At 36.3% G+C, this 25631-nt stretch overlaps 1 protein-coding gene and 1 long non-coding RNA gene across 2 annotated transcripts in view; one reads left to right on the forward strand and one right to left on the reverse strand.

Annotated features, from left to right (window-relative positions):
- The window catches only part of LOC102809973 (uncharacterized), a 49715-nt gene extending 33171 nt beyond the window's left edge, over positions 1 to 16544 (reverse strand). The window contains exons 1-3 of the mRNA XM_085493047.1: positions 16358 to 16544; positions 975 to 1044; positions 94 to 777 (exon numbers count right to left, since the gene is read on the reverse strand). Of these exons, the coding sequence (XP_085349173.1) occupies positions 94 to 777; positions 975 to 1044; positions 16358 to 16387 (784 nt within the window). The 5' untranslated portion in view covers positions 16388 to 16544. The remainder of the gene's footprint in view (positions 1 to 93; positions 778 to 974; positions 1045 to 16357) is intronic.
- On the forward strand, positions 9005 to 9701 carry LOC146731995 (uncharacterized). Its single transcript, XR_014926972.1, has 2 exons — positions 9005 to 9035; positions 9568 to 9701. It is a non-coding gene; the product is annotated as an uncharacterized LOC146731995 (long non-coding RNA).
- Positions 16545 to 25631: the final 9087 nt, after the last annotated feature.

The raw sequence follows: 25631 nt of genomic DNA on the forward strand, positions 1-25631 counted from the left end.
TTTGCAAAATGTTGCACCAACACTGTGACAGGAAAAAGTGTGGCGTTCAGCGAGGTGCATGGTTAATTTATAACAACATATTTTATACCGTACCGCCAATTGCTGGATCCATTGTCACTTTGGCCTCCACAAACATATTATCGTCTGCTGTAGCCTGTACACCATTTATATAAATAGTCATAGCTTTGGAGCCAGCATCGTACACACAAGTCAATTGAAACCACTCATTGTCCGGGAATGCCACTTCGTACTTCAAATGTTTTAAATTATTAGTGTCGAGTTCGGGCAGAGCTTCAATAATAAGCTTCGGGTCAGGAGTGTAGTCGAGCGAAACACTAAATCCTCGGCCGGCTGGGTCATGGGTACCGGTGTTGAGAACGTAGTTCGCACTTCCAGTATCGGGGTTCTCCGTCAAGTTTATCTTTAACCAAATAGCGACAGTGAGACCGGAAGTGCACAACGCAATGTTGCCGAAGCATTCTGTTTGAAACGCACCAAAGTCAACATAGTCGTTTTGGAGATTCAGCGCACAGTACTTGTTGTTCATTCGATGAGGACTCGATGGGAATGTATCTACAAGCTCAACGATATTATTTCCACTTTTTTTCAATGAGCCTTCTTTGAGTCCCAATCCCAAAATACCCACAGCAATTTCAATTTCTTCATAGATTGCATTGTTTGGACCCAAGTCACAAGAATTTTGGGGCGTCATCGGATCAACTTTGCCAGTGAAATCCCAGTAGTGAAAATGGTCCTTAATTGGAGTCTCGGAACAAACTGAAACATGATGCAATTCAACTTTAGCTGCACGATTTAGAATATATAGAGTTATAAATCATAATCATATGAACGTACAGCACAAAAACAACAACAGTACATTTATATGAACGAGAACATATATTAACATATATTAATCACACAAGCACAGATGGATACACCAACTAAGACATGTTAGATACGAAAAGAAAACTTACTCGTGTTGATCGGATCGAAATTACCAGTCGCCATTGTTTCCTTGAATAGTATACAAGCAGCTAACAGAATCTGAAATAAACAAAAGAGTTCGGTAATTTGCATATTAAATTACCTGCCTCATATGCTACTGGAAAAAAACAGATAAGGCAACTACTGTCTACAGCAGCTGAATCACCCCAATAATGTTAACTAGCATAATTGGCATTTGATGAACTGTAACCGATTTCCATTGATTATAATAATTGTTGTTGATGATGTTGTTAACCGGGCTGACCTAGAGACACTTTGATGACAGTGTGGTCGGCGTTATTGTTGTTTGTGCCCGAGTCATACAACATTATTCTGCATCGCTCTTCAATATTGCTGCCAATTATCGTAGACACATTTGTCCTGACACGGGCGTGGCGTTGGAATGTTAATACTGCAGATACTCGCACTTTACACAATTAATTAATATATTAAAACAATTTGTCTTTGCATATACCTTGCTCATGCCGGAAACGCTCTATGGCGGCACACACAAATAAAATAATAATATACTTTTAATATCACTTGCTCAGCAGTAATAATAATACAAATTCCATGTATATAACGATATATAATAGTATATTCATACGCATATACCTATATGACAATTTTCTAAAAATTATATATCTAATAGTTCTATGTACGCGACTGTCGTGGCTAACGCACAACATAAACGCCCATTCGTGCAAACTATAAAGGTGAAAAAACACTTGTGTTTGCAGGACTGCCGTTGGTATTAGTGTTTGATGATAGCTATATGCCACGAGTGTGTGTGTTTCTTTAACGAAACTAATTTTTGTATCTTTAATCTTCTTTTATGACTGGTTGTCACGTCCATGGTAGCTAAATTAACAAATAACAATACATGTATTGTTTGTATAAAATAACTGTTAATATTTTTAACAATTCTATGTATATATGGTTTTGTAGAAAATGTAATTGTTATTTGTTATCACGACAACCAAGTACTTGTACAATTTGACATGTTTGCGACAAACACACACAAAAAGAGTATTTGAGTGTAGCAGATGTGTTTTTATAGTGTAATAAAATGTAAACTACTTATATTTCCACGTGTTCGGTACTATGATTACGTTTTCAAATTTGATAAATCAAAGCCCCATTTTTTCAAATAGTTTATGCAACACACTTCACAAGACGGGAGTGTCAAAAACGCGGTGGTCGGCGTGCCATGTGCGTTCGAAATGCCTGTAAACAAACAATGTAACAACTACCATGGTTATAGGAACAAAAGAACAGTAAATGCGATGTTGAAAAAGAAAATGAAACACTATTTGAGGGTCGAAAATTGTCTTGCGATTCTCTTCAACAAGATCGCGTCGTCCATTTGCTTAAAGGGCGGTAGTCGTCACGGCACGCATGCGCGAGATATATGGGTCTCATATAAACAAAGATGACGACTGTTGCGCAGATCAACGAGTACAAACTAAAATATTTTTTAGGTGGTTGGAAGGTATCGAAGGAGTCACCGGCGGTAATCAGCGCAAGTCGCGCCCAGGTCAAACCTCATACTTGTGATTTCAATTAGAAGATCGCATTGGATTGTGAGAAAATCAATGTTTATCAACACAAATGTCGCACATGCGCAGCGTGACGACTACCACCCTTTAAAAGTCTTATTAGTTTGTAACTACGAGGAAACTCTCTTATGTATTTGATGCATATGCAAACATGCCTTCATTTACTGGACTATATATGTAACATACGTCACAACACGAGAGTGTTAAAACGTGATGGTCGGCGTGCTTGAGTCTATATGTATATATAAACTCATTCTCGTTATAAATATTGAGCTATATGATTATATGCAATGTTTTGTATGTACTTTTCGAATTATAAGTAATTTATGTATAGGAATCTATTTTTAATATGTGGGCTATCAAATTGTACTTTGAATAAATATAGATATATCTGAAATTTGTAGGGTTCGGTAGCACCCTTCATTCCAGCAAAAGATCAAAGATTTCACATTATATATTATAAGAACAATATGTGTATATATAGTTTATTTGATACATGGGTTATAAACATTGTTTTTGGTATAAATATATTATTAATGACATCACGTACTCACATTCAGTTCACACGAGGTTGCAGTATTGTTTAGGGTAGACATTATAGATATATTATATATATATATAGGGATTTGATAAATAGATTGCTTACTAATTGTACTTAGTACTGGCAACTTTGCAAAGCTTTAACCGTGAGACACATCCCTGACAATCACGTGATCGTAGCGACTTCAGCAATTGGCTGATCGCATGTTTACTCTGACACGTATTTTATGATAGAGTTTGTAAGATTTTGTAAAAAAGAAGGAGGGAAGGGGCCAGCGAGGCGTAACCTCAGCGTGACCTCAACATGACCTCAACGTGACCTCAGTGTGACCCCAGCGTGACCTCAGCTGACGGCTTGGATGAATAAAGCTGGACTATCTGTAATGAACTAATGTGTATTCATTTGGGTCGAATCTGGTATCTCTACGTGTAAGTGTTATCAGCCAAGTTCCCCGAACACAACGCTAGTATTCACAACAAATATGTCTATATATTATGTATCCTCCTCGGTACAGATATTGTCACACCTTCGATGGCTTGGTGCCACACCTACCCAGGTAATAAAATGAAGTGTTCCAGGGTGAACATATGCCAATAATATGGATGGTGTGGTACTGTTCATCCAATGTGGTATGATCTTTGTAATAGTACAACCTTCAACCATTTATGATAAGACGACGTAGAAATATATAATTTTGGAACAATATTTTGTAATTAATATATTTATTTAACATTAGTGGCTTACACGTTTCTAATTTTGAATAGTGTGTGTGTTTTGTTTGTTTACCGTTCAAATGTTTACCATGTGTGTAAAGATGAATGGTCAGTTATGCACCCACTGAATCGTACTTACACCATGAAAGGTACTAGTACCTTCCATGCTTACATGTAAGCAGTCGTTGTAACCAACCACATACCACCCCCTACGTTGTTTGTTATTTTCCGTATGACCCTGCTAAAGTATGCGTGAAATCGTTGACTTGTCAGTCTATTAGCGAGCTAAGTGAAGCGGAGCTTCTAACGACGCGGGAAATTGAACCATAATGACTTGAAATTGGCAGTTGAAATACAATCACATTTAAGAAACTTAAATTTGTCACAGACCTACTTTTTTATTCATCGTTTTACTCTTGCTAAATGCAAACATGGTTTACGCAGGTCGTCGCATCAATAGCCGCTCTATGTTGAATAGTTTTTTTTTCACTAGGTCGATTTTTTGACTTTAATGAGACTTTTCCGTTTCGACGGCAGTAATGAACTCTCTTCCGCTAGAAATAAACGACTATACACGTACTATTTTTTGACGTTGTTCACCGCCTTCTAATGTAGCTAGGTGACTATTAGTATTCGCCAATAGCTTGGCACGCTTATTATCATGCACATTGCCTGTGCAATCCCAAGATGCACTAAGAATGTATATATCATTCCTGTGTCCTGATGCGACCTTATAGTAGAATCTCGCGTTTTCTCTCTCTGAATCTATCACCGTTCGCACCGCGTCCCGTATTATGATGTGTTTAGTTTTTTCGTTCGTTGAACAACAGTTCCTGTTAGATGACCTTGCGTTTCAGTTGATCTATATCTGTGCGTCGATGTAATCATGTAATTTAATGGGACATTCATTACTTTACATGTAATGAACAATCATCTTATACGAACGAGCTGCATTCAACAACTCGAAAATATATACTCCATTATATTTTGTCACTTTAAAGATAGCCCTATTCCAAATATTTTGTTTCTAACACAAAAATAGTTCATATGATGAATTTATAAGATTATATAATCGGTTATTCCATTTTTAACTGTGGTATTGTGTGAATAGTTTTAATTTTCATGCCTCCTAAAATCAAAGTATGTATTGTATATGTAAACGCAAATATATATTCATACCAAGAATTTAAATAAACACAAACATAGCAATAATTGGTATCAGACGCAAATGGCCGTCGATATCTCGTTGGAAGCGAGAATGTTCCATTTTCTCGCGTTATCTCGTCCACTGTTCCATGATACCATAGATCAATGAAACAGTGGCCCAGATGAACACTTTTCACGTAATACTTTTCTGATGAGAAAAAAACAAAACAAGTATCGTTGCTCTCTCGCCCTCAACGAGATCTCGGTCAAAGTTTTTTTTGACTAACAATCTTTATCTGGTATGTAAATCAAACCGTCGGTTAATCTGGTCCCGAGAATCGGATATCACGATTACAAAAATATACAATCTTCTCGAAATACGTGACCAACTGTGATATATTAACGTCAAAAACAGTAGGCAGCAAAGTATTCTCGGGGCGGACATCCGGGCATTTCCACCGCCTGGCAACAACCACGGTGAAAACAAAGGCCGAAAACTCTCAGATAACGATACTTTGGGATGGTTGTTGAGACTCCCCTGAACAGTGTAACAACATTACCCCTGCGTGTGTAACATATATAAATTTGGTTCAGGATTACTTCAGTTGAGTTTGTGTTGTTTTCTTGAGTTTAGCTATTTTTACCGGCACTTCGACCGGCATTCCACAGCAGCTCGCGCAGTCCCCATATAAACACATGGTACAGTGATGCGCGCCTTAGCAACATAGAACGTTCAGTGACGTAGCTCCGCCCCGAGGATAGAGGGCAATGTACAATGGAAATTAACATAAGCACATTTCCTAATTAGCCGTAGCTGCAGGTTACGTGTTTCAGAACGACAAACCTGTGTGTCACAGTTCCATGTTAAGACGAGGTTTCTCCACAAAAGATAAGGTTAATTATACTAGAGGGCATGGCATTTCTCCGTTTCATACACCTACTTCAAACCTGACAGAATGGGCACAACCTGCCATTGTGTCGTCATTCAAGGCTGCATCGTGTCTTTCAAAAATCATTGGAAACAAGCTCTCTTCATGGTGCCTAATGAGGTTTTTAACTCCTCAATAGAGAACATCAAATTGCTCTGAATCGAAGTTGGAGAATAAATGACTTCAAACTAAGGACATGCTGGAATAATTGCTGTTTTATCACAATACTAGATGGCTAACTACAGATATTAGAATTCCCAACACAATGAGATATTTTTGCATTTGGTAAAATGACAACTGTCCCTGGAATACTAGTGCACTAATAAAAATCAATAAACTATTTTCTGATTGAAGTATTAGGAATAATTACACTTTCGCAGTGGGTGTAATTAGTTATGGACAAACTAGACAAAATAACTGTATTCTGATTTCGGAGTTGGATCGCTAATGTGAGCTTTGATTATAATTGTGATAGTGCGACTTGGATAATTTCATATGAATGTTTATAGCGAGTTATTCAAGTTGCTTTTCTGAAGGCTGTGAGTTTTGTTACAGGGTCAAGGTCTTAATCATTGATATAATTCAAGTCATTTGTACTTACACTTATTCGTGCTCATTTTTTATGTGATATATATTAATTTAATAAGATCGCACAAACTGAAACACGGTACATAGATTAATCAGGATATCTACCAATATCCCCACTGTGTCGCATATTCAATTGTAGCAAATCAATCAAAAGAGACACCTCGTCGTAGTACAAGGTGCAATTCATGTAAATTAGATCAGCCACATGACATCTAGTCACCTAGATACAAAACAAAATGTTAAGCTATCTATCGTCATCACAACACGTCAATGAGAAAACAATATAGATTGAAATGTATCCGATGAGCTTGGTTCGCTGTGTTATTACAGTGTACATATTTTACGACAACAGAAAACCTAACTAGTTTTATATTCAAAATAGACGATTAACCGTTTTACTTTACATTATAAGAAAGTACATGTATTACTAAAATGAAATCTGTACAAAAAATCTCTTTTGCATTTTACATACATACATCTCTTCTTTCGAAAGCCTTGCATAATATTACAACTTGTACTTAAATGGTGAATGTGTAATTTTGTAAATACAGAGAAATCCCTAGAACGGTATGTGTGATCATAGTATATAGACATTGTATACAATTACATTGAGAGAATGATTATGAATGATAAACATTGCCCCAAAAATTATTATTATTATTATGGAATAACTTTTTATCTGTTGAATAATTTGTTTAAATATGCAGTGCATATATGTAAAATATTGTTTCTGGTGAATTCATGGTGCTATACTAATACATGTACTTACATCTACCCACACCGCAGTGCGGAAATTTCAAAGCAAACGGACACAAATTCTAGGAGCCATTTTCTACAACGTCTGTCCTTGCGTGAAGCGGCTTTTTTAAATTTTACATAATGTACTATATTGTTACAACTCGTGGTAGGTCTTTGAATAATTACTAATGTGTTGAGACAAACCCAACTTTGTTCTGCTCTGTGTGCCCACAAATTATAGCTGCACATATATCATGTCAGCATCGCAAGATGATAGCAAGATGTATATGATGTGTGCTTTGGGAATTCAAATCCTAAAACTTGTTTGCATACGTAGTCTAGATGATGAACGCATCGCTCTTCGAGATCACTATGTAACAGACCGGGCATTGTGATTTATGCATATCGTGATTATTTCCGAGTCGATTCAGGGAGCTGTGCCCGTTTGCATATATTTGCAAATGTCGAACTAAATGAAAGTTTTTCTCTAACTTTAATCTATAAATCATACAGTCATTGGCGACTTTCGCGATACTTGTCAAGGAGTGCTGGGTCTAATTCAATACAAGGAATGTCTTCCCAGGCGCCAGCAGGACCGAATAATAAATGAAATATATTCAGTTTGCAGTTGCGTGACAAAAAATCAATTTGCCCAGGATCGTTGAAAGCACTTCTGTAAAATTAGGTAAAGCAACTAGAATCGGATTTACCCACTTTGTGAGTAAACCGTGTTCATGGCTGATTTGACAGATGGAATTAAATGTACCAGTCTCCCCGTGTGTCTGATAGATGTCTGATAAATTGTTATGGCCACAGCAACCCTCTTAGTAGCCGGTTCAAACAGTTAAAAGTAATGCTAATAAGATGGAAAAGTTCATTTGATATTGCGCAATCTATGCTTTTGATACACTTTCAATATTGTGCGCTTTATAACACGAACATCCAGGGTGTATTGCACAATGAGAATCGATACAAAAATCACAAAATTTGTTTGTCCATAAAAGGGTTATGATTAGTGGGTATTTAAGATACGTTGCATCGCCAAATGTCATCACATAAGTGTGTGTGTAATTTTGTGCTCACGAACAACGTTTTACACACGTTGTATATGTCGCATGGGTCGAACACGACACGGCGCGAAAACTAAACAATGTCTAATCACGTGGTGTGAATGATTCAGCTATGAATGTTTTGAAAAACAAATCATATTCATGTATGTGTTTCGCCGGATACGAGCACACGTGTACTAACTGCTTTATTTAACATACATACAGGAGAGTCCGCAGCGTTCGAATGAGCCGTAACACTGGATTTTTATTACCCACGGCTTTCACAATGCTTCATTTGAAACCAAATCCACAAGTGCATATACTTGATTGCCGTTCCGCTAGGTAAATGGAGTGCAATCAGGTAAATTATAATACACCAGCTTGACAGATCTGTCAATCAGTTGGAGTAGATGTTTACAATGACACACGTCTTGAAAACAATCTGTCGCCGTGTTATCGCCAGTGGCTGTACGCCACCTTATCGCACCGCGTGTTGTTCCACAGCGCAATAGTGATGTAATTTACCAACGAGCGAGTAGAGACAGTAAACAGAGGTTACGGACGACATAATTTGCGCCGCACATTTTCATTCTCGCGTTAAATGCAGTGACCATGTAATAGAACGACTAACAGCCATTTCCATTTTATTTTATTTTTTCAAATCCATTAGTTCTTCTTTTTATTATTATGTACCGCATTATGCTTTTTATTTTACAGTTATATGAGTGCTCATTATTGTTGAAAATGTACAACGGTTACTGACCCCCTCAATGGACGTAACATGTAAGGTAATGCCCGTGCTTACACCTTTTATCTATATACCATTTATTGTATAAATTAATATTAATCTATAAACACGTAAGTATATTCGTGTATGTAATACGTACATTAACATTTGTTGCCAAGCTGAAGGTGTGAATGAAATACTAGTACAGTGTCGGTTATCATTCAACTAAAACAGGGACATTATCTAAATATAAGTTATTGTGCATCATTTAAGATGAATAATGTTTCAAAATAGTTTGTTGTAACCAGAATGGTCAATCTGTGACGTATCACGGATTTTAATCACCGGATGGTTGTTACATTTCCGTATATTCATTACAAATTACGTTATTTTCTCTGAATACAGTGCCAACTGGGCCCATTAGATAGAGTCCCATTATAAGCAATTACCACAATCGCAAGCCCATTCGTTGGAAATTTGATGACATGTCGTGCATAGCAACAAATAATCCAAATTAAATAAACGCGAATTCTGCACATAGATATTTTATACATTCATATAACTAATCGCCTTACTTTTTGCTATGGTTACAGGTGCACGCTTTGTTGGTGAATAAATGGATATGCGAAAATTGAATTTGGCATCACCAATTGGAGCTGTATCTCACTTATCTTTATTTTGTATCAAAAATATATAAAATAATCGATAAAATCCGATTATAAGCTAATATGGTTATCATTCGTTATTTGTACTACGATTTAACAGAGTTATTTGACATCTGTGCAATATCACTGGATATCGATCCATACAAGAACACGTAAAAACTGAAAGTTCACATTTTTTATGCTCGTATGTACAAACGATTTACGATCTTCTCGTTCAATTATACAAACTGCACAAACCTATCACATTAATATACGTCTCTGTTTTTCAATCACTCATATCTCTCAAAATATTCCTCCTCTCAATATTCTGTTTCTGAAATACCATGTTATAAGAACGCTCTTACCATTTTGATTGAATCTCACATATTCCCCCATAGATGTATAGGTGATATATATATGGCCAGACAAACTAAGTTCGATTTACTTGACATGAAAATGACTAATTTGTTTGTCTTATCTGTCACCCGGTATATGTAATATAGATATTCAATACATCCAAAATGACACCATGACGAAAAAAATCACCATAAGTACTATAAGTATAGATAAGAAACAACATAAACGACGTCTTCTCAGATTACCCTGAAGATACGTCATCCATATTCTTTGCTTGTTATCATAAATCATTAATTCGACAACGTGGGATTTGTTTGATCACAATTGATCATATAGTTTCAGTCGATCAAAAATGACCTTTTAAACGCAGCGTGTTGAAAATGCAAACTACCTGAGTAACACAAGTTGCCCGTTCCTGTATTCCAGCAACGTATCTCGACCTAAGCTTTAACAACGTAATCCTAAGCTTTGACAAGCCCCCAATAATCATAACGGTCTTACGACGACAGTGTTAGCATGTTATGTTCACTGTAGTTCTTATACATTACACCCATTTATACAGTGGTCGCATGGGATATTAACTGACACGACCTTCAACAAAATTACTGCATTGCATTACTGATTTTCTGTATAATTATCTCACTAATTCGACCATGATGCATTGGTGTGCAGTGTAAATTTGTTTGTGTGATTGGACATATCGTATCGCTTATTTGATAATGATTCCAGTTCAAAATTGTGTATAATTTGATTTCCCCATTTTTACTCTAGTTGCGCAAGTAACAACCTTTGGGCTGTATCCATGACGATGTAGCATACACGACACATGTCATGCATTGTTCGGATACATGATAAATATGTAAATATTACAGGTGTGTGCACACCGAGTTTGAATCTTTGCCCTAACAATGTAGCTAAAATAAAATGTTCGATGAGTCATGCTATAAGTAATTCTCCATATGATAATTACAGCATCGGATTTCAGCGGCAAGCCTGCCTACCAACTATGCCACTTCAGCCACGCTACGCTCGCTGTTCTGAAAAGAAGACTTCAAAACTAACTGTAGTGACTAGTTGATAATGCATAAGCCCGAACCTCAGATATCACAGTTATACAATCTGATATTTTTATGTATAAATACGTACATTCATTCCCTGTAATTATTTTGGGGCTATACGAATTGCATTAGCGTCAGAAATAGAATCCTTCTGTGCTTTTCAACGATCCAGGAAATATGAGTGAACCACAAAAGCCGTAAGTAATGCCCGACTGCGTTATCAACAATACACGGCCAATAACCCTGTGACAGCGCGTCAACGAAACGCAAGCCTACGAATATATCTCTACCAACGAGAATGATTTCTATAATCGCGAACGAGAATGATTTCTTTAATCAATTGGCCGTCAATAAACAACTCACCCTGTGAGTATACGCGTTTTTGAGTATACAACGATTATTTGTATAACAAATCACATTGGTGGCAATATTATTTATTGAGATTACATTCTGTATATTTTGTTGACACGTCAAGGTTTTTGGGAAAACGAAACATGACGCATAATATGGCGTAATTATTAACAACAACGGCAAAAAAATGCGTTGAAAGGCATATGGATTTATAGTCATAATGCCAATAAGTGGTTTCAAGTGTTTGGAAAACTGTTAGCACACGCTTTTATTCTGCAACGTCTTTTTATATCGCAGTCAATACAATTAATTTTTACGCAATATTAAGAAAGATGAATGAAATAATCTCACTGCCGAGGTTCTCAAGTACAAATATGGAATTGTTTTACACAGTTTTAAGGCACAACTTTAACACCATGCGTCATATTTGTTTAACATTGCTGTCCTCTTAGGGGCGTCTGTAAGTCTAAAATCAATATCGTTTATTTTAGGCATTATTAACAACGATAATTGCGCAATGAAAGGAAGACTGGAATTGTAATAACCTCATAGAATCCACACACAGTGGCAGTACAGTGGTAATGCGTTGTCATTGTCGGTTGAATGCACTAAACGTTATGTACATCTACTAATGACAAACACTCACTCGTAAATGTTCACATTTTTATAGGCTTGTCTGTATAAACGATCTTGAAAATGCTACCGGTTCACAATTCTAAATAAACAAAGGTCTACGGTATATGTAATTGTTAGTCAAAACCACGGATTTCGTACATATTCCCTGATGTTGTTGTTAACGTATTCTCTCTGGTTATATATGGATGAATCAGTTGTCTATAGTCGTATAAATAGTTGCGTATCAAAACTGTGGATGTTTTTTTTTTCTACGGTACATTTGTCTAGAATGATCTCGAATTCGGATTTGACAACGCTGTCCACTATCGTTTGTTGTGGGCTTATGTTCCCATTGAACGGAAGAGAAATTTATCAAAACGCCAAGCAGCTGGTAATGCTGGGGAAGGCAAGTCAAGTACTTAAACGCACGCCCGCTTGGGATTCGTTAATGGTAACAGGCTGAGACGTTTTTTTCCGATCAATGCTGACATCGCGAGATATTAATTGGTAACGTGTATACATTGCTAGTGCTCGCATTAACCAGATATGGCATTATGCGATTCCCTTTATACATCTACTAAATATTGACATGATAAATTGATCTAACATAAATTATCAAAGATTCACACTGCTCAAAATAAAATCCGTACAATTTGAATTGAATCCTTACAGCACAACGCGAGTATTCCCTTACTGGTAATACAATGTATATTGAACGTGAAAACATTATTGTGTCCATATAATGCTTGATGAGCGATAAAGAGTTAAGCATTTTTATTCAAATTAGTATTCGGTATGATATTGCAAGCTATTACGTCAATGGGGTTCTGAAACTGGAATTATTTTGTGTTAAAGCATATATTCCTTTACGTAGTATTTATTGTCACGCCTTTTAATTATTACAGACTTGTAAATTCAGTCACACGGCCTTGCGTTGGTATGTACACCCTTTGATAGTACTCATACACACAACAAACAGTTCTAATTCAATTGAGATGTTTCTATACTATTTATACTTTACATAGAAGAAATTGTGTGTACATTCTTAAACATTCAAAAAAAAACATCATGCGTACAAATAGTAAGCACCACAGTGTCTACATACGAGTTCATATTAACGTGAAATGGGAAAAAAAACTACAGCTATATGCGGATATTGTCATAGCACATAAACTGTTGAATAGAATTAAATTGGACCGAACTGAACTCTACTTTCACTGATCGCCTTGGCATAGTATTAAACCCTGTGGCGGACAGAAAAAAGGCAATGTAATAAAACTAGATTGACTCACGTGACTTTCATCCTATATTCCTACATCTATTTGCTACAATTAATTCCATATTTCATTATAAGTTACTCATTTGTTATTGATTTAATTTTGGCATTTCGATTTACAAAAGACGAAAATTAATATTCTTTCATCTAAGCGATCATAAACTTGAATTTCAACATGATGAAACAATTAACGTTAATGAAAATTTGTCAGTTTATAGTGATTGCTTTTAAGTGGTCTCCAGAATCGCCAGAGGACACAGGCTTACTCTGTGATATTGAGCGCTAGAAATCGATACGTATTCTGCTGTTGTAAGTATAAATTAGAGTCTATAAGTTATTTTTCCTATATCTATTTGTCCTTTTCACAATAGATGAATAGAGAAAAGTCTTCATTTGTGTTCTTTTGAAAACATGTTTTGACGAACAGATTAAATTATAATGTGTCAATAACGTGGGAATATGAATATATTATAACTGTTCCCATGAACAGTAATTCGTGTAATACTACTTGGCAATTAGTACCTAAGTAATGTATTTCTGATTCCTATAAATACATTATTCTTGATTATTAGATTTTTTTTGGAAAATTGGAAGCATTGATACAAATCCACAACACTTCGATTATCAATTCTGCTTACATGTGATAATTTGAAGTATAAAATAAAGAACGCGCATTTACCGGGTAGGGTAGTTTATCATTTGCCATAAAAACATTAATATGGATAGTAATAACTATACAATAATATATCTGACGTCACAAGTTTATAGTGGTATTTGATCTTTAATTAACGCATGTTATTAGTTTTCAGATTCATTTTTAAAAAAAATTACGAACAGAGCTAATCCCGTGCTAGCAATTTCACCATAACGTCACTGCAAGCTTCTTAAGAAGATTACATTTCATCTTATTCCCAAGACGACGGAGATTCTGTATTACAAAACATAACATTTTAATTATACAAATCGCGTTATCGCTTCTAATCCTTCCACGGGGAGCGTATAAAGAAGTCAATACTCAATTATAGAAAGCGTAACAGAAATGAATGAAGTGTATTTTTTTAACGGAGAGGAGATCCGCATCATGAAATTTCTGAACAACTAATCACCAAATTAATTTCTGATGCATCTACCAGAGAAGCTGATCGCAGAGAAAGTTATTCGTAAGGACCCGTCGGGACATGACCACCCCTCCAAAGTCTGCGATGGGAAAATATTAGTTGCTGAAACAGGTAGAAGACGGGTTAGTTGGGCTACACCTGATTATTGTATAAAAGCTGCAGCGTAGCAAATAACGTAAACGTTTACTGAATGGGTTCATGACAAAGCAGTCGGCCAGTCACGTGGGTAATAACATGATCCATTCGTCATGAGAACAACTTTATTTATGACAAACCTTTGAAAATAAGATTACGAAGTACTAATCTCAGTGAGTTGCTAGGTGATATGTAGCTTTTTACTTGCGTCAGACGTCTATAATCACACGGAAATTTCACGTGACCAAAATACGGATCGCTGTCGCAGTCAAACCTTTTAGTTTTACGCTAGGTTGAAATTCTTATGTTTGTGATTTGCTGATTTATCTTGCATCGTAATAGTATTACTTACACCTGTCAAAACATCGGACCTGACAGAATATTTTTTTCTCTAAGTACTCTCTATGGTTAAAGCAAGACTAAAAAACCATTGCACCAAACTCATTCAATTTCCTCGTGATTTAATTATAAGATATTTTTAGCCCCGCTGTCGACTTCGTCGAGCGGAGCTAATCATAGTATAGACTGTCCGTAGTCGTCGTCCTCGTTTATATAAAATGACACTATAGCGTATTGGAATTTCGTGAAGAGAAAACTGTAGCACTATTTACATTACGTGATATCTAACAGCACCTCGATGATTTTCCACCCGAAAAGGAAAAACACACAATTCGTTAAAAAAAAGCAATATTATTAATTATTTATCAGTTGGAATCGCGTCATATGGAGTCCTATACGATAATATAATGTTTCAAATATTATCAATAATAACAACAACAACAGCAGGGATGTATTGGGTGAAATGTTCACGAATGAAGAAACGCTTAACATGTTATTAAGTGAAGCACTGAATAAAACGCTATCGTTAATAATTGAGATGTCCCGAGGAAGCAATCTAAACTTATTGTAATATAGAAAATATTTATAGACACATGAGAGTCATTCGAAATTCAAATCCTAAAATGAATACCCCTTCTGGAAATACTTTGCAATTACTCACTTGCAATGAAAACACCTGTAGGCAATTAATTGTTCGATATTGACAAACGCTTGTTTCGCGGATATGCAAATCACATAATTACGAACGACTGAAACACCTATATGTAGCGCAACCAGTGTACTGGCGTGATGATACTTCAATACCGTGACGATGCGGTGGTGGTAGTAGTTAGTTTTAGACTCACCACATAATCATACAACTGCTCTCCTAGCGGCAATCATTGTGTTACTTCAATGCCTATGTTCACATCGTTTCAAGCACATGTCAAAGGAGACACACTCCAATCAACCAGATATTATTCCAGACTTATTATATCACTGTGCGCTCAACATCATTTAACAGGTTATTAGAAATGTTGTCGTAAACATATATGATGATTTCAAAATTATCACAATAGTTTGCAACGACTGAAATAGTGAATATCAAAGTGTCAAAAAAAAAATGGAAAGCTCGATGCTACTATATTGTGCTGCATAACCATTCACCCGATTTTTTTAAATTCAAAATGTTATTTCTGCCGAAAGGATGATCATAATAGCGTGTTGCGTGTTTGCTGCGTTGCATAAACCCCTCGTTAAATACTCATACTGCAATTACACGCCTATAAGCGTTCGTATATTTGACTTTTGCCGTTTACAACACTATCAATAACATAACATAACTCTCTTTAACACTCGAGGCGGCTCGCATATCATGTTTACATGACCCTCCGAAATGTAGCATGAAATATACATTTTTCTATCGAGACATCAGTCGTGCGAAGTTGTAATCAACATTTTGTTGAATGTTATATTTTTCATATTACGTTCATGGAACTTTAAATACTCACCCCAAGTATCTGCATCGCTGCCGTCTTCATTTTGTAATAATATCACTTTATTTCCGGCGGTGGCGACGACGGCAGCAGTGGCGGCGGTAGTTAAACTCCTTTATCGGCGATTGTCTTACCTATCTTGCACGTTTCCGTGTTTTGGTGTCTACCTGTTAGCTTGCTCTGGCTGCTCTCTGCGTGTTTATCCGATCTGGAATTCAACATACATAAATTACAGCGCTGTCGCCGTCTCCACAGTACAACCTCGGTGATTGGTGGTTTAAGAGGCGTTCCCATGGCGACAACATGACGCAACGGCCAGTCCGCCTCAATGGTGGGAGTTGCACAAATCGAATGAGTGATGGCGCGTTTTCGTTGATATGAGCTACAGTCGATGCTTCCTGTTAGCCAAATCTCCTATAATAGACAAACTTCACACCTAACGACGTTTATGGATTGAGGTAAAATTGTGAGATATAAAACAAAACGTGGGTCATAAAAGTTCGAGTTTGACGTGAGTGGTTCTTTATGAGCGAAATAGAACCATCCATTGATTCCGTCATTCCAGTCAAAGGGAAATTGAGTGAAAAAATAAAGGATTTGTTGGGGCGTAAATGAAATATAAATATATGTCTCCAACCATATTTTTTTAAACATTCAGAATCTGAAACACACAACATTCCAACAGATCCAAATTCACCATTCGATATACGTACGTATCCATACGTATTTTAGGTATCAACGAATCAAATTCATCCTACAATATTGCTTATACATTTGCGCGTTTTATTGTACAGGGTACATGAATGCGTTTATAGACGACATACACGATATTTTCTTGTGGAAAATAATGTATTAACATATCGGAATATTGTCACTTTTAAAAGCAGATCGGCGCAGAATTGACACATACACAATTGATAAAGCAGCAGACTGACCAATTTTGTTCGCTGCTCAATATGGAAAGGCATCCCTAATATCAAAATTAATCACAATGTCAATTGTATGCGGCTGTGAATTCCATTTCGTCGAGTCACTTACTGAAAATGGGAACAAGACAGGCTTGTAATCAATGTACGATCACATTCGCATATTAACGAGAAAACAATACCCATTATGTCAGTACGAATACAAAGGCGAGGGTAAACCTGAAATTGATCTAAATGTTATTTTTGTCACCGACGTCGTTTCAAGCTTTTTGCATTTATTATCAAAAAAGACGAGTATCGCCCGAGGGTAAATGCATTCATGTTCTACGTCAGAAATAGCGTCAATATGGAGCTTGGATGGTCATGTTGTGTAGTATCTTTTATTAATGTGAATTTGAGACAAAGAGCGGAATGTTTTTGTTATTCCTATCAATATAGTCACGGTAATTTGATGTTAATTCGTGTTTTATGGCTAAATAAACTCTAAACGCAAATGACCGCCGCTATATATTGTTGAGAGCAAGAAAACCAAGAGGTGTGTTTATGTCCCTCAAATATTGTTCGATTCTCTATCGCCATTGGTGACATAGCTCAAGGACGGGACGGGGTGACTAATTAAACCATTCGTGAGTTAATTGAGTTGATACGGGTATCCCGAGACCCCGACGTCCACTTACGTCTAAAGTCTATTATCATCGATCTCAAACGAAAAATAACAATCAATATTTGTAAGATTGGTATACTGCAGAAAGAAATGCATTATTTGACATTACCGTCACCAGGAAACAAGGATGCGGACATTCTTGTTTCCCGGTGACGACAATATACGACGTACCATATGCCGACTCCACGAGCTCCACAGTATGCATTCACCGCTACACGATAACACATACTAAAGGTAGGTTGATATCTTGAAGACATAATCGGTGAAATAACCTTTCTCATCAAATTTGAGATTGGAATTAATACTACATGACTAAGAAAGCTGATCAAAAACAGTGTAAGTAATACTACGCAGGTACACGTTATTCTTACACGATTAAGCCGAGAATTAAAGATGTAATGGTGAGGATAACTTGTGAGAGTTCTCAGATTTCTAAGATGCGGGACGGATTTTAGTTCACGTGGATAAACAAATAAATCAGTCAGGTTCCGACATCCATAACTTGCGAACGCTGATTTCAGATCATAACAGATTTTACCACACATGTAAACTTCAAAATAATTTAGGAGATAATACCACTTTAACGGCGCTTCTCAGCGCGCATGCGCTTTGGTTTACTGGTACGTGCGAATATTTCAAACTGAATGTGCAGTGTTGAACGTATGGTATTTTGTTTCTTACTTCATGACACATAACTTATAAGCATACATATGCGACATATGTATGTATTAAACATGCGACAGGGACGAAATTCTATATTTTCGATACTCAGTATTGTACTACAATTCGGTTATGATTTATCATAAATAAAAAAAAATGTTATTAAGGAAGACATTCGAACGCTCCCGTAACTCTTTCAAACAAGTCTGCACAGCGTTTACGAACGGACGCAATGATACATGCGATCAATCAGTACATAGTTCCGTATGACTGGACAGCGCTAGACCGCGACATCGTCGATCATAGATAATGTTAATCAAATTAAATGTTGGATCGAAAACGGTTTAATGAAATCATTTTGAATGTCGGGTTGATGAGCCGAGAATTTGAAATAAGGTGCGAGATACACGTATCATCTTCTGCGTCTGACAGCGCAGCTAAATTTTAACGATCTTCGTAACTCGTCGATATTGGTAGTATTGAGGAAAAAGGTTTACATAAATACTAAATTAAGGACCCTATGCAAATAGTATATCGCATAATTTATTCGAGATGAAATTCTACGTACTGAATGTTTTAAGCATCTTTCACCTTCGTACTCTATACGGAATGAAATTAGTTCAATCTAAAATGAGAGAGAAAGAAAAACAATTCGACGAACGTGTAAGCAATTTGTTTTCGACTTAATCGCCAGGAACACAACTAGAAAGGTTGTTATTATTATAAGACAGTGTGATTGTGAAAAGTAAATCTGCTTGTTAATGCTAGACTATTTAGTCTAAGACACTATTAGCTTGACTCATTAATGCCTCCGTAATTCAAAACAGTATGCTGGCTAGAATGAATCACTGTGTACGTGTTGCACCGCGTTTTAAACAGCTCATATTAAAAATGTATATCAATATAATCAATAGCAAATAAACGTTAAATGCTATCATTAGAAATCTTTCATTGCTTTTAAGGAGAGTGTGATATTATTGTTATTCGTATCAGATTTAAATAAAATGTAAAAGTTCATTCAGATCTAATTATGTAGATTTAATGAAAATAACCCTTTTTAAAAAGATATAGCGTCTGGGATACGTTGGCGAGCAAATTGTTAGAGAAAGTATTTTAAGAACGTTTTTGCAATTGAAACATATCGGCAGTAGATCTCACCTAAATAAACATTGTCAACTGGCTTTATTTCTGAGTTATGGTGCCATAAGGTTTGTTTAATTTTGTATCGCATATTTGGACATTCTTAGGGCCAGAACATATTTATGATCAATTTGTTTCAAAATCAGTACACCCGTTGTTTAGCTTCGCTGTCACAAAGACGACAGAGCGAAGCTGTCCATATAGTTGATTGTCCGTCGCCGTCTGTCCGTCGTATGTCGTCCGTCAACAATTGCGAATTGCTCGACTTGGCTACCAAAATGTTCTTGTTGGACAGTGGAGATATTTCGATCGTCAGGTCGCTTGTTTTATTTTGATTTTAGAATGTGACGTAAACATAAATATTTTTCCGGGCTGTAGCGGGAATATCTGTAACCTATACATAATCTTATGGTCTTGTATACTGATTGTTAATATCGGGAAAACCCAGATGGTTTTATTAGTAATTCCTGCTTTGCGCTGAGTGACATCTTTATTAAAACATGCAGCAAGGTAAGTTTCAGTGACCTCTTAGTGAATACATCCTATGATTTGACAACAATGACGAATATAAATATAACTCACCATACGTTGTACATAGAACAACAACAGGTACGCTATTATTTATGGAAATACATTAATTTATGTAATTTATAATATATACAATGTATCAGGATGCTGTAAACTACATTCTTCTCCGTATAAAAATGGCTTACATTGTAATCGTAAAAATTGCTCAAAGGAACAACTGACGCAATAGCAAGTGAAAAGAGCTCCGCCATAGTATGTATGAAATATGTCAGTAAAGGTCAGATATCAGACGAACATAGCCTCGAATGTCTGAGATGAAATTTCTATTTATCTATATTTACGTTACAACATGATATTATATTATATTCAACAATTATTCTCGGTGAGTTAAGGAGACTCTATCGCCAATAAACAGATTCTAAAATTACTACCAATAGTTTGCACGTGTCTGCAAAACACAATTTATTCATTAAACGCTCACCCCACACCATACGCGAATTCTGTGGTCACAAATGTTGTGGTTAGATCAGACAGAGTCGAATGTGAAGCTCACAAATGTTCTGCTTATTCAGACAGGCATGAATGTTGAGGACATAAATGTTTTAATTTGCTCAGGCACGTACGAATGTAGTTGACACGAAGGTTCTGATAGATTCAAACACAATACAAATGTGGCGGTCGCTTGATTCAAACATATGCGAGTGTGGTGGACATAAATGTTATAGTTGGCTCAGTCAGGCACGTGTGCAGTTGACACGAAAGTTCTGATTGGTTCAAACATATAGGAATAAGGCTGTCACAAATGTTCTGCTTGGTTCAAACAGATGCAAATGCAGAGCACATACATGTTCTGATAATGTGAAAGAATGTGGAAGACACAACGTTTATGATTGATTCAGACACTTTCGAATGCGGTGGTCATAAATGGTTGGTTCTTACCAGTACGAATGTGGCGGTCACAAATGTTCTGTTTTTTCTGACATGTGGGGTTGTGTTGTGATTGGTTCAGAGAGGTACGAATGTGGTGATCAGCAGTTTCTGATCAGTTCAGACAGGTACGAACGGACCTACAGGTCTGAGGTTTACATATATATCTCTCCTACCTCGCAAATGTGGAACGACATCGCGCGTAGATAAATGATTAAAATTATTCGGCACACTGCAATTGAGTGATGTGCCACTGGAGAATAATGCAGTTAACCTTTTGCGAACGTTCGACTTGTCCCGCGCTAAATGCTCATCTTTTAGAAAGCCATTGATCATCGTAAAATTCAGGTACCATTGATCTAATTTTCAAAAGTATGTCTCTTATATCGATACGAGTAACGCGCTGATGGACATCGCGTGACCGTCTGAGGTAAACAATGAAAAATAATCTTTTATTTCACTTTCACATGAATTAGTCATTTTCTTTATATTACTCATAACCGTGTGTGGAAACCTATTTTTAGTTACTCAATGTATTTTTGTTTTGTTGTCCCTGCGAGATGATATATTTCACGCGAGAGGATATATTTCACGCGAGAATGGATATTTTACAATCATACATTAAAGTATCACGCAGAGTTTCAGTAAAAAAGATATTCAATGTTCTCTTAGAACTTTTCATGTAGCTTACTTCGCTTCCTGGATAAGTTCGTGAACTACTAATTAGTAGTGTATTGTATTATAAATGCACACATATGGTGTTTCATTTCCTCCTCTTTGAAATAACGCTGTTCGGGATTTGCTTTAATCGCAGTGAGAAATAAATCAACTGGTATTAGGAAGCAATCGGATTATTTAGGCATGTATGCGTCCTAATTTTCGATCGTACAAATCATTAAAAAAAATCATTATTTCCAATACAATCATAGCTCAGCCGGGGTTTGATATCGCCCTCTCAAGAACCCATTTATTTAACATGTTGACATCTACAAAAAGGATAACATGTAATATATGGTTTGTTTAGATGGTGAAGACATAAAGTAACAATTAAACCCATCTGTTTTTATTGAATGAAGTAGAGTTAGCGACACCCATGTGATGTTCAGCCCACTTATCATCGTGCAATTCCTGTCACATCTTTGATACAATCGGATAAAGGCTTTCTATGATCATGAATTTCCATTAAAGATTACTTTTCAGCTCAGGTTATATATGTGATTGGCCCCACTTCGGCAACAGAATTAATTTCAGGAATTTGAACAAAACTGGATTATTTAAATTCTTGTTGTTTAAATATTGCTGTTTATTTTTATACTTGGGGACAACAAACTTGTTCTTTGGAAATAGAGATCATGACTATGCACTTACGAATAATTGCTTTCATAGAAACCAACAGCACTGTAACTAGACACAAACACGTGAATGTCATACACTGATGTATTCTTGCCAATGTCAGTACATTTATTGAGAGGATTATGAATGCTTGTCAGATGGATGCGGTGCTAAATGGTTGCAGGTCTCAAGGGATGATCCAATTGCTTTTAAAACACGCTCTCGATATGACAACCTTCACGGAGGCGTGAAGTAAATTATAATACAAACTAAGAAAGAGCTGTAACTTTTGTTGTGTCTTTGTATTGGTTCGGATTTGATATATGGTTGTTATCACGTCTTGGCTGTATGCCTTGGGCCGGGTGGGGGGTGGGGTGGGTCACGCATAGTTTTCCCACTGTATTGTGTTTCCTTGTCTGTCATTTATATACATTCTGTTTACTGGATTAGCATAGCATATTTTAATGTGCTATTTCAATTTAATCTAGATCCATGTATGACAAATATAAACAGTGTCCAGGGATCATTGCCAATCTCTGACTTGTGACTAAGCATGCTTTCTGTTATAACGAAAAGGTTTTCAATACACCCAATTAATAATAGAATAAATTATTCCGAGGTGACACAGTTACATGTCAAAACATTGTCGTTGTTTGGAATTGTACATTGACTTGCACTGCAAAGTTAAAAAAAATCTGCCTTGTACTACATGTGTTGTTTACTTTATTATTACCTAATCAAGAATAAATCGAGAAATATAAAGGAACAAGCTGTTTTAGTAGCTTTCTGAAGATGAAACTTTTCATTAATGGTTTTATAGCGTTTTCAAAAGCTTGTATTTGGGTAATTTAAATAATACTCTACATAGCCCGACAGATTGAACGTTTTTTTCACATTGATAACCTTCTCACGATTATTTTATAGAAGTTTGGGAGCTCCAGAAAATTGATTTAACCGATGAGAACGATATTATGAATGACGAAAGATAAACATCAACATTACACATAAAAATGAATGTGGTGTAGTCACACAGTAGCATTGCTGTGATCTTCTAAAGTGTTTATCACAATAACATATAATTCTAGTTCCAGACTGGTTTTGTTAAGCTATAACTTGTTATTTTGAAATATACATGTATGAGTGAAACAATTAGACTATGTCACTCGAACCAGAAAATAATTTGAAGTGTTAATTTAATTAAATATATAAATCGATGTAATACTTAATGTATGTACTGATTACAGAAAGTTTGACCGAGATGCGTAATATGAATAACTCGAGAATAAAAAAATACTGAATAGACAGCTTATTAATTTACCGAAAGGAAAGAGAACAACAAAACATGTTTCACAGATCTTACAATTTGATGGAGTCTATTTAACTACATTCGTATGCATGACGAAACATGTAAACTACGAATAACACGCAATATATCAATTCAATAAGCTCGCTGCGCTTGATAAAATCGAGATAAATCGTTTCCCCCGAGGACATTGTTGGTAACCTGAATCAAGATGATTAGTTCTTGTAAACGTGTAAATGTTACATCATTGGTAATTAAAGTCTCTATAAGAAACATATTGAGGTTAATTATTCACTAACCATTCATGACGTCATTTCACTGACCATCATTGTTTGCTGGGCGAATACTAGTATTAATTTGATAGAAATGCAATACACTAATAGTTTCTGTGTCGACAAACTATCCCAGTATGTGTGCTCCTGAACTTTGATACTTACTGTTAGGCGTTATAAATTAGTTTCTCACTATCGTAGTGTGGTGCTTATGTGAGTCACTAGTCGCCTATGACAGGCTACTTGATATTCCAAAAGCGAGTGCAATGTTATTACACCAGGAAATGTTTTTAGAACATAAGCTAGTGTTTTACTATCCGCTAAACTGGTTCTCGAATTAGAATGCACGTCATATTGGATGAGGTCAGTTTGGAGTCGTTTGATAAACATTTGCGGAAAAACTAAAATCTGTTACAATGCGTATGACTTTTCCCCGAAAAGACTTTTCTATAGTTTAGACGATTAGATACAAAGGATTTGATTTCAAACACATATAGAATTTCCTCGCGAAACGTTACAGCCACAAAAATCCCTAGAAGTCGGGGTGTGTGTTTATACAATATCGCCTCGTACATATCCTAACGCTTGACGTGACTCTTGGGTGACCCACAGGAAATCTAAATATAGACTACTAGTATGTTGCAGATTGATATTGATCCCAGAAGTGTCATAAAATCATTTCACCGCCACTTGGGGCAGAAATGTATATAGATATAAATATATGTACATCTCTAACAAAACATCAGCCAGCTAGTTTAAAGCGGGTGAGTCACCTGTGCATGCGTCAGATGGCCCTAGCGTGTCATTGTTTACAAACAAGCGTCTACCCATGAGCCTTTGCGTTTTATCGTGTTTTGTTATCGTCGCTTGGGACTCGCGTGCCGCGCGTGCGCAGGTGACGACCCTCCTGCTTTAATCTGCAAGATTAGGTTGTGACAATAGTAAACGCTTAGTTGGATTTTTCGGTTTTACCAAATCATAGGTATGTATTATTTTTATTCATAGATTCCCTCTAAGAAGGTCACATATATGACTATTCTATCGCTGTTTTCCTTCTTCCGCCATTTTGTATCTAACCTTTTCGTGTCTGTACGTTCATCATTGTTTCACGCGACTACGCTATTCCAAGTTGATGCATGACGGGTAAAATTGTCGTGTCATGCAAAAAAACAAGATATTTCTGTCGATGGTATGCATGTAGAAGGCAACCAATGTAAGTGATACATGTGAATGATTGAAGAACGGTGGTCGTCGCGCATCGCATACAAACAATGCATTTTACACTCGTTGTATACGTCGCTATGTGTCTCACGTCGAACACGACGCAGCGCGACGACCACTGCCCTTTAACATCGCCGCGAAGTGTGACAAGTGGCCGAGCTAGAATGACACAATAATATTGTAACTAAAACGTATCGAGAATAAATAATCAATTATTACATAACAGTCGTCTTTTATGGGAAAGAAAAAAACACCACTCGGGAAAACATAACTTACCACTGAACAAATATTTGAAGCAATTGGCCATTTTATATAT

Source organism: Saccoglossus kowalevskii, chromosome 18 (genome assembly GCF_978046115.1).
Source record: "Saccoglossus kowalevskii chromosome 18, keSacKowa6.1, whole genome shotgun sequence".
Lineage (NCBI taxonomy): Eukaryota > Metazoa > Hemichordata > Enteropneusta > Harrimaniidae > Saccoglossus > Saccoglossus kowalevskii.